At 45.7% G+C, this 10,713-nt stretch overlaps 1 protein-coding gene across 1 annotated transcript in view; it reads right to left on the bottom strand.

Annotated features, from left to right (window-relative positions):
* Positions 1-1,125: 1,125 nt before the first annotated feature.
* UBE2QL1 (ubiquitin conjugating enzyme E2 Q family like 1) overlaps positions 1,126-10,713 on the bottom strand; it is a 38,151-nt gene continuing 28,563 nt past the window's right edge. The window contains exon 2 of the mRNA XM_024200701.1: positions 1,126-2,425. Coding sequence (XP_024056469.1) covers positions 2,294-2,425 — 132 coding nt within the window. The 3' untranslated portion in view covers positions 1,126-2,293. The remainder of the gene's footprint in view (positions 2,426-10,713) is intronic.

Below are 10,713 nucleotides of genomic sequence, written 5' to 3'. Positions count from 1 at the left end.
TTGAATGCTGTGTGTGACTCATCACTGAACGGAGATGATACATAGGTCCGAGGGAGAAATTCTCATTTACGTATTTGTATCATGGTAGCACCCTAAGTCACAAATCAGGATCAGATAAAGTTTTGCCAGGCTGTATACAAAATGGAGTAAGAGACAGTCCTGCCCGTAATTAGTGCTTACTTAAGGCAAGACATACCAAATGGTTGTAACAAACAAAGGAGGAAGGGTGAGGGAAACCATAATAGGCCAGCTATGTAAACAACTAAATGGCTCTGAGGCTGTCATTTTGCCAAAATATAGATAGATAGATAAATAAACAAACAAAAACAAAACAAAACAATCAGAAGTCCCTACATACCATCTACTTAGGCGCTACCAACTGTCAGTTTCCCATAGGATGCTGGAAGAAGTGGGTCTTGCAGAAGAGAGATTTGGAGGAGAGGGTAATGGCTTTATGGAATAATTGGGGGAGGATGTTCCGCATAGAAGATGTGGGGCAGAAAAAAGCACAAAGATGCTTATGGGAGAACTGGACAAGGGGGCAATGGAGGCTGGCAGCATTGATGCAACTGTTGAAGGGGTTAAGGGAACACAATGAAATTCTTTTGTAAAATGAGTCAGATACTTTTAAAGTTGATTAATGCATTTTTGCTTCTCCAATTAAGAGATGACAGGCAAACATGCTCTTGTAGAAGTATTGTACTATACTGGCCCTACAACACTCTGATTTGTAGTTAATTCATTTGTTCTTTTCTATTCTGTTTAGTTTTAAATCAAGCCAAAACCCCACAAAGCACCATAAATAGTTAGAATAAAAGATTTCTTCAGTGCTGTTAAAATGTAACCGGAGACTGTTCAGCCATTTTGATTAAAAGCAATGGCCTAATCTTGTGTTAAGCAAGTAATGGAGAGTTCTCCAAAAACACATTATATTTTTTTTTCTGGACTGCATTTTACAATCAATAATGTCCTGCTTTCAATTGAAAATGCTGCCAGAGCAGGCATAATATATCAATAAGATTTCTAGTGTTTCACAGTAATACATCTAATAATTTGAAAACAAAAGTAGCCTAAAATGATTGAATTCTTGAGGCAATGAAACAGTACTGGTGATTTTATTCAGAATGTGTCCAATACGATTTTCCATTTGGATTCCACATTTTTAAGCTTTTTCATTATATTATTATAAACATTATCTCCAGATTTCATGGAGTCTTAGAAAGTTTTTAAATTATTGAACAAAAGAGAAAAATTAAAACTTAATGATTAAATAACAGGACATTTATATACATCAGTGGGTTTTCTCAGATACTGGGCTCAAAGTACATACAATGCCTATTGAGTAAAAAAAAAAAATTCAACCATGCAAATCATCTTACAAACCAATTGTTCCACTTTCTTTGAAAAATCTGACTTTTACTTTGTTACTGGCACATCATTTTAAAATGACTCATATGTTTTAAAGGTTCATTTATGCTTTTTGGTTTTTGTATTGCCGTTGAAAAGCTGACAGGCAAACATGCTGTTGTTGGAGTACTGCACTGTACTGGGAAGATAAAAACTATTCTACCATCAACTACTTTGAGCCCTATAGTGGGTGCATCTGGTATCTGAAATATCACCTGATCTAATCACACTGGCTTATCTTTGAACAATAGCATACCACAATACCAGCATAGATAGTACAATTTGACCAATTGGGTGATTTCATTTAACAGTTTTTTAATACCAGAATCTTTCATTGTTATAATTCTGCTTTTATGAATTAAAGGTCATATATAGAGCACACATGAGGTCTAAATTTAGTCACAGCAGACCACAGCTCCACATAAAGACACATCTTCAAGTTATGTTGACCTGCTAGGAAACAAAGATAAACAGCACAGCAAACATGTACCTGCAATGCACTGCTTCCCTATTAAATATTAACTGCTTCATTTACATTTAAATGAACTGAGCAGTAATGGATGGAATTTCCAGTACTGATGTCTGGTGCTGCTGTCATGGAAAGAAGATGAAGACAATATGGCCTGCATGGGGCAAATGACACAATCATAACATCCGCTCTAAAGTGACTTAAAGATGACCATTCACCAGTCTTAAAACATAATCCTAAACAGCATTTGTTTTCTCTCCCTCTGTAAACAGATCAAATTATTTAAAAGTCTCCTTGACATTCATGGTATCTAACAGAAGCTGAAGTAGAAAAGGATGGGTGGTGTACAGCACTGAGGAGATGGCATAGTACTTGGTTTTGTTGTTTTGTTTAGCATTGATGTGCAGGTTGCAAATATCAGCCATCAGAGACGGGAGGAGTGACCCACCCATATTTTTCATGGGTCTTCACTAAACTCTTAAATGTTGCTTCAGCTTCCTTACGACTGAAGGACTTTTTTGATTTGCCAGCTTTTCTGCAGATACGGCCCTGCACCAAAGAAAGAGAAAACATTCATTAAACATGTGAACACATAGGTCCATTCAAATTTAAGCACTGAACAAGTAAAAACAATAAGCATTCACAAATGGTATCCCATAAAACACTCAGTTTGTATTAGTATTAGACCCTTATGTCCTCTGTCTGATCACAAATGCTTGAGCAGGTCTGACTGTCCACCCAGCAGAGAACAACGATACTCAACATTGTCAGAAGATAGGCAGACATACAAAAGTAGCCCTTTATTATATAATATCTAATTGCTGAATAATGGGAACAGGGAGGAAGGTGGATGGCTTTCAGAGAATCTCCTTCCACTACATAGATGTAAAAGCATATTTGCAAAGTGAGAGGGCTCAAGTTCTGCAGCTTTCCCCACCACCACTGATAATAATCTTCTCCTTTGCCCTTCCCAATTCCCTCCCACCAACTTAGTCTGGTGCCTCCCTAAGGCATGTCAGCCCCAGGGGTTAGAAAATGCTTTCTTAATGACCCAAGATTGTGTAAAAGCTCAAATAGTGCCATACATGATTATTGTCATTAATTACGATTTACGGACAAATCAAGGAGTATTAATGAATGATATTCTTACTGAGGTTACTAATGCCCTTCTTTTCCTCTCCAAACAGGAAAATGTTATTTTTCATAGTTGATTAAATGCTGTTTCTAATGTAAGAAGTAGCTTGCAATATGAATGTGCTTCTAAGTGTATCCTATATTATACCCAAATGCTACCAAGCACACGATTCCTAGTTATCTACTGTTAATTTTTATTTAATCAGACCTTCTCCATATAAATTCAGTTTTAATATAAATGTGCAATTTACCAATAAACAGCCCAATCCTGCACGTCTCTGGAATACTGTGATTTACTACCATGTGTAGTAAGGAATTTATGCAGGGTAGTAAGTGCCAGTCCTAATAAAAAACATGAATGTCATGAAATCCATGCCTTCTGTGCATCATGAAAAAAGTCACGTGTTGTCCATTAATAATGCTCTGAATGATCCAGTCCTCCATGAATAATTCATGAGTAAAATACTCAGATATATTCTCCAGAGGAAACTGCCAACATGGTAAATTGTCCCAGTGATAGCATGGTAACATCACTAAACAACAGGACGCTTTGCCTGCTGATTCAACAGAGTTTTCCTCTGATAATCTGAACTGCAAAAAATAAATGGACCAACACCCAACCGTATTCTTTCTTAAATATAAGAAAGTGTAATATTCCAAATTGGATTAAAAAGACCAACCTGCCGATTTCTATTTTTGTGACTCATGCATACCATGAATTTTATGATAAATGAAAATCTAAACATTCAAACTCCTTGCATCTTCATTAGGTCAGAATTAAATATGGGTATCAAATGTATGACAGGACACTATTTCAAATGCATGTTTGACATGACACCCAAGTAATAGGTTGTTAACAGCTTATCACATATAATAATTGTAGAATAATTTTGCACATTTGGTGAGAGTATGAATTAAATTATTTGTGAAATCAGCAGACTACACAGACACTAGACAATAATATAGCTGTAAATTTATTCCACTATACACTAAGGGTATGTCTACACTACGAGAGTAGTTCGATTTTACTTAAATCGAATATGTGGAATCGATATTACAAAGTCGAATGTGTGTGTCCACACTAAGGACAGTAATTCGACTTTGTGAGTCCACACTAACGGGGCAAGCGTTGACATTGGAAGCGGTGCACTGTGGGCAGCTATCCCACAGTTCCCGCAGTCCCCGCTGCCCATTGGAATTCTGGGTCGAGCCGCCAATGCCTTCTGGGTAAAAAAATGTGTCGAGGGTGCTTCTGGTAACTGTCGTCATCCAACCGTCACTCCCGCCCTCCCTCCCTGAAAGCGCCGGCGGGAAATCAGTTCGTGCACTTTTCTGGTCAGTGACAGCGCGGACGCCACAGCACTGCGAGCATGGAGCCCGCTGCGACCATGGCTGCAGTTATGGCTGTTGTCAACACCTCGCACCTTATCATCCACCTTTCCCAGAGGCAGATGCTGAGAAATTGGGCGAGGAGGCTACGGCAGCGCGGTGAGGACCTGAAGTCTGAGAGTGGCACAGACCTGTCACAAAGCATGGGACCCCGCGCCGAGGACATCATGGTGGCAATGGGTCATGTGGATGTTGTGGAACGGCGATTCTGGGCCCGGGAAACAAGCACGGACTGGTGGGACCGCATAGTGCTTCAGGTCTGGGATGAATCCCAGTGGCTGCGAAACTTTCGCATGCGGAAGGGGACTTTCATGGAACTTTGTGAGTTGCTGTCCCCTGCCCTGAAGCGCAATAACACCCGGATGCGAGCAGCCCTGAGTGTCCAGAAGCGAGTGGCCATAGCCCTCTGGAAGCTTGCAACGCTGGACAGCTACCGGTCAGTTGCGAACCACTTTGGCGTGGGCAAATCTACCGTGGGGGTTGTTGTCATGCAAGTAGCCAACGCAATCGTTGAGCTACTGCTCTCAAAGGTAGTGACCCTGGGAAACGCGCAGGTCATCATAGATGGCTTCGCCGCGATGGGATTCCCAAACTGCGGTGGGGCTATAGATGGAACTCACATCCCTATCCTGGGACCGGACCACCAGGCCAGCCAGTACATTAACTGAAAGGGATACTTTTCAATGGTGCTGCAAGCACTGGTGGACCATAGGGGACATTTTACAAACATCAACGTCGGATGGCCGGGCAAGGTTCATGACGCTCGTGTTTTCAGGAACTCTGGTCTGTTTAGACGGCTGCAGGAAGGTATTTACTTCCCAGACCACAAAATAACTCCTGGGGATGTGGAGATGCCTATAGTCATCCTTGGGGACCCAGCCTACCCGCTAATGCCCTGGCTCATGAAGCCCTATACTGGCGCCCTGGACACTGAAAAAGAACTCTTCAACTAACGGCTGAGCAAGTGCAGAATGGTGGTGGAGTGTGCTTTTGGACGTCTCAAGGGGAGATGGAGAACCTTACTGACTCGCTGTGATCTCAGCGAAACCAATATCCCCATTGTTATTGCAGCTTGTTGTGTGCTCCACAATCTCTGTGAGAGCAAGGGGGAGACCTTTATGGCGGGGTGGGAGGTTGAGGCAAATAGCCTGGCTGCTGATTACGCCCAGCCAGACAGCCGGGCGATTAGAAGAGCCCAGCGGGACGCGCTGTGCATCCGGGAGGCTTTGAAAGCTAGGTTCCTGAGTGAGCAGGGTAACCTGTGACTATTAAGTTTGTGTACAGAGAAGCTGAACCTGCCCCCGTTTCTTTACCAAGTAAATATTCACTATCCTCTCCAGTTACATACCCCGTTCCCCCCCTTCCAACACACGTTTAAAAATAAAATCACTTGAATTTTGTTAATGAACACCGTTTTCTTTATTACTGTTTTCTCGGTAAAGTGTTGAACCTGGGACGCAGACTGTGGTGGGGAGCGGGTGTAGTGTAGTGATGCAAAGGACACTTCTAAACTCCAGGAATGACAGGCTCCGCAGTGGTGGACTGGTTGTTTCAACGGAGCCTGCCACCCCTCCTGTTCGGGACTCTGTGTGTGGGGGCTATGTGACTTTGTGGCAGGGGGAGGACGGTTACAGATCCCCTGCTGCGTGTCTCTGTGATCCAGGATAAGGACCGCTGCATAAGATCTCTAACCGCCCTCCCCCGCCACAAAGTCACATAGCCTCCGTCCCCACACACATAACATGAAAACCACCTCCCAGACTGACCAGGGTAACTAGTGACTGCAATGTGTGTGTGCCCTGCTGCTGAACCTGCCCCCGCCTCTGTACCCTGGTAAAGGTGACTGTCCTGTCCAATTACCAACCCCCTTCCTCCCCTTCAGACAGACTCTCCTGTAAAAGAACATGATGGAAACAGTAATTAACAGAAACGTCTTTTTTATTAGCAACTACACATGAAACTGGGGGATGAAACTTGGACGGGGGCTTGGGTGAGGCGGGAAGGAAAGGACTTATCAAATTTTGGGGAATGACAGCCTTCTGGTACTTGAGCAGTCTGCAGGGGAGGAGTGAGAGTTTTCACGGACTCTGCCGCCCCTCCTTCTTGGGACTTTGGGTGAGGGGGGTATGGGACTTGGTGGCGGGGGAGGGCGGTTAGAGAGAGACTGCAGCGGGGCTCTGTCCTCCTGCCTCCGGTCCTGCAGAACATCCACAAGGCGCCGGAGCGTGTCCGTTTGCTCCCTCATTAGTCCAAGCAGCGTTTGAGTTGCCTGCTGGTCTTCCTGCCGCCACCTCTCCTCCCGTTCCATGTGTGATTGGTGCATTTGGGACAAGTTCTCCCTCCACTGGGTCTGCTGGGCTGCCTGGGCTCGGGAGCAGCCCATAAGTTCCGAGAACATGTCCTCCCGTGTCCTCTTCTTCCTACGCCTCACCTGCGCTAGCCTCTGGGAGTGTGATGCCAGGCTAGGTCGGGAGACAGTCGCAGCTGTGGGATGGGAAAAAGGGAGTGAATTCCTCAGAAAGATAAATTTAGTTGTGAACAAAGAACATAGTCTTTCTCTGTGAACAAGACCATGCACAGCACCTATCACATGCGCACTCAGGACAAGGTTGAATTTTCGGCCTTCGCATTCAGTGCCTGGGGTCTTGCAGTGCAGATCAGAGAAGCGGGGCAGGACACCGGAATTTGTGTAGCAGGCCGACATGGTAAGCCGTAGACTTGTGGCTGCTTAAAACTTTAATAATAGCACTGGCCTCCTTTCACGTTGAAAGCAATGCCAGTCCCTGCTGCCAGCAATCCGGCAAGCATGAACTCTGCCCCTGTCCCACCCCCTCGCGGCTGTCCCAGGGAAAGATCCCTGTATGCTGCCCCTCTCCCGCCTCCACCGTGTGGCTGTAAACCGCCGGTTACAGTTCTGTAAAGGAACAGGCAAGCAGTCCCAATACTAACATTCCCCTACCTAATTCAAAGCAGGTCACCATGAGCGACATCACTCTGATGAGGATTTCAGAGACGGAGAAAGAAAGGATGCTTCGGGAAAGCCTGCAAAGACCAGGGCCGTATGCCGCCATGCTCTGCAAGGCAATGATCCCGGAGTACTTGCTTGTCTCCTGGCGCGGAAACGTTTCCTACTACGGAGGACCCAATAAGGCCGCTCTCCCCAGGAACCTGATGCAAAGGCTTTCCAATTACCTCCAGGAGAGCTTCGTGGAAATGTCCCTGGAGGATTTCAGCTCTATCCCCGGACATATAGACCGGATTTTACTGTAGCTGCACTGGCAGGGACTAAACAGTAGAGCGGCCAGGGCAGAACAATCATGCTAAACCGGACATTGTTAGATTTTTTTTCAGTAGTTGCACTGCCAAGGACTGAAACGTTAAGCGCCTAGGGCAAAGTAATCATGCACAACCCATTGTTAATATTCTTAATATTCCTGTTCTGTTAAAAATAAATGTTTACATGTTTAAAACACTTACTGGCTGATCCTTCCCCTGATTCTGTGTCCGGGTTAACGGCTGGGGACGGTTGGTAGGGGATCTCTGTAAGGGTGATGAAGAGATCCTGGCTGTCGGGGAAATCAGCGTTGTAAGCGCTGTCGACTGCCTCGTCCTCCTCATCTCCTTCCTCATCTTCCCCGTGCGCTAACATGTCCGAGGAAGCGGCCGTCGACAATATCCCATCCTCAGAGTCCACGGTCAGTGGTGGGGTAGTGGTGGCGGCCACACCTACGATGGAATGCAGTGCCTCGTAGAAACGGGATGTCTGGGGCTGGGATCCGGAGCGTCCGTTTGACTCTTTGGTCTTCTGGTAGCCTTGTCTCAGCTCCTTGATTTTCACGCGGCACTGCGTTGCATCCCGGCTGTATCCTCTCTCTGCCATGGCTTTAGAGATCTTCTCGTAGATCTTTGCATTCCGTCTTTTCGATCGCAGCTCGGAAAGCACGGACTCATCGCCTCACACAGCGATCAGATCCAAGACTTCCCGATCAATCCATGCTGGGGCCCTCTTTCTATTCTGAGATTGCATGGCCATCTCTGCTGGAGAGCTCTGCATCGTTGCCAGTGCTGCTGAGCTCGCCACGATGTCCAAACAGGAAATGAGATTCAAACTGCCCAGACAGGAAAAGGAATTCAAATTTTCCCGGGGCGTTTCCTGTGTGGCTGGTCAGAGCATACGAGCTCGGACTGCTGTCCAGAGCGTCAACAGAGTGGTGCACTGTGGGATAGCTCCCGGAGCTATTACCGTCGATTTCCATCCACACCTAGCCTAATTCGACATGGCCATGTCGAATTTAGCGCTACTCCCCTCGTTGGGGAGGAGTACAGAAGTCGAATTAAAGAAACCTCTATGTCGAACTAAATAGCTTCGTGGTGTGGACGGGTGCAGAGTTAATTCGATGTAACGGTGCTAAATTCGATATAAACTCCTAGTGTAGACCAGGCCTAATACTGCTCTTAAAAATGCTAATTTGTATTGCATATATCAGGGGAGGGCAAACTACAGCCTGCAGGCCAGATCTGGCCCGTCAGGGCTTTCAATCTGGCCTGCGGGATTGCCAGCCCCGTGGCGCAGCGGGGCTAAGGCAGGCTCCCTGCCTGCCCTGGCCTGGCACCGCTCCCAGAAACAGTTGGCAGCCCCTGGTGGGCGGGGGGAGGGGACAGAGCGCTCCATGCGCCGCCTTTGCCTGCAGGCACCACCCCCCACAGCTCCCATTGGCCAGGAACGGGGAACCGGAGCCAATGGGTGCTTCGGGGGTGGTATCCAGAGGCGAGGGCAGTGCACGGCAGAGCCTCCTGCCCCACCCCACCCCCAGGAGCCACTGCCGGACGCGCTGGCCACTTCAAGGAGCAGTGCCGGGCTGGAGCCCGCACCCCAACCCCCAGCCTTGAGCCTCCTGCCCTGAGCCCCCTCCTGCACTTCGCACCCCCTCCTACACCCCAACCCCCTACCCTGAGCCCCCAACGCCTTGCCCTGAGCCCCCTGCCGCACCCCGCACCCCAACCCCCTCCTCTGTACCCCACACCCCTCCTGCACCCCAACCACTTGCCCTGAGCCCCTTCCTGCACACTACACCCCCTCCCGTACCCTGTACTCCCTCCTGCACCCCAACCCCCTGCCCCAGCCCTACATTCATGGCCCTGCATACAATTTCCCCACTCAGATGTGGTCCTTGGGCCAAAAAGTTTGCCCACCCCGGCATATATCCAATAAGTAAAGATTTATTTAGATTATTAAACTACCACTTTATCATAATTGTTTGACAGTCTGATTTGAAAGCCTTTGTTAGACAGAACAAAAATGATCTGATAAGTGGTTGGTCTTGTGCAACAGTGTTACACTTAGAATTAACCAAATAATATATCCTATTCTTCTACACTTTGCTGAAAATCAGGTATAGGTCACAATTTTTGATTCCCATATTTTGCTCCTGATCTGTTAACCCTGTGGCACTCAGTTGATAGACAGAAAAATGGAGATTGGTAGCAGGGAATTAATGTTCTTTTATTGGTAAGTCTGCATTTTTTGTTGACTTTTAACAATAGCTAAGTAATTTGAACTGAAAATTGCCAACTCTAATTACATGCAACTGATTACACTGAATAAGCAATTGAGTTTGGAGTTAAAATCAAGAGTATAAAAATCAAAATGGAACAAATTCGCCTTCCCTCCTGAGACATACACACCAGAAACTGTTAAAGGTGTTTTAATAGTCACAGACCAGATGTTCTCAAATTGTGATTGGTTGACAACTGGTGGTCCACAGGGCACTTGCTAGTGGATACCAAGAAACTGGCTGATCACATGTTCCTTTTCCTTATTTCCAGCTGCTAAATTACACTAAAAGGCAACTAAAAATACATTAAACATTGTTCCTACTATTAATTTTCAATTTAAACAATTTCTGTAGTTTCCACAGGGATAGTATAGGATAGCAAATAGGGAGATTGCCCTATGACCCACCTCCCCTCTAATTCATGCTCACATGGACAATCTCTATTAAAATGTGATCTATGCTATGAAAAAAATTGGAACTCTCCATCATAGACAAAGAGACACAAATCAGGCAATAAATAGTGCTGCTGAACCTACTTCAATTGAAATCATTGTGAGTTTTGCCATTTATTTCCATGAGAGGGCTTGGCTTATTATATTAGGATTACTGATTATTTCTACTGTGGCATCACTTAGAGATCCTAATTGTAGACCAGGGCCCCATTATTCACCACAACTGGAGGCTATAGTTGTACTCAGTTGTGAATGTTTGCATGTGTGAATATGTTTTGCATCTGCAAATCGCCCTTTAAAAAAAAAA

Source organism: Terrapene carolina, unplaced genomic scaffold (genome assembly GCF_002925995.2).
Source record: "Terrapene carolina triunguis isolate 2854851 unplaced genomic scaffold, T_m_triunguis-2.0 Scaffold580, whole genome shotgun sequence".
Lineage (NCBI taxonomy): Eukaryota > Metazoa > Chordata > Testudines > Emydidae > Terrapene > Terrapene triunguis.
The sequence above is the reverse complement of the archived record's forward strand: the minus strand, read 5'-3'. Positions and strand labels throughout refer to the sequence as shown.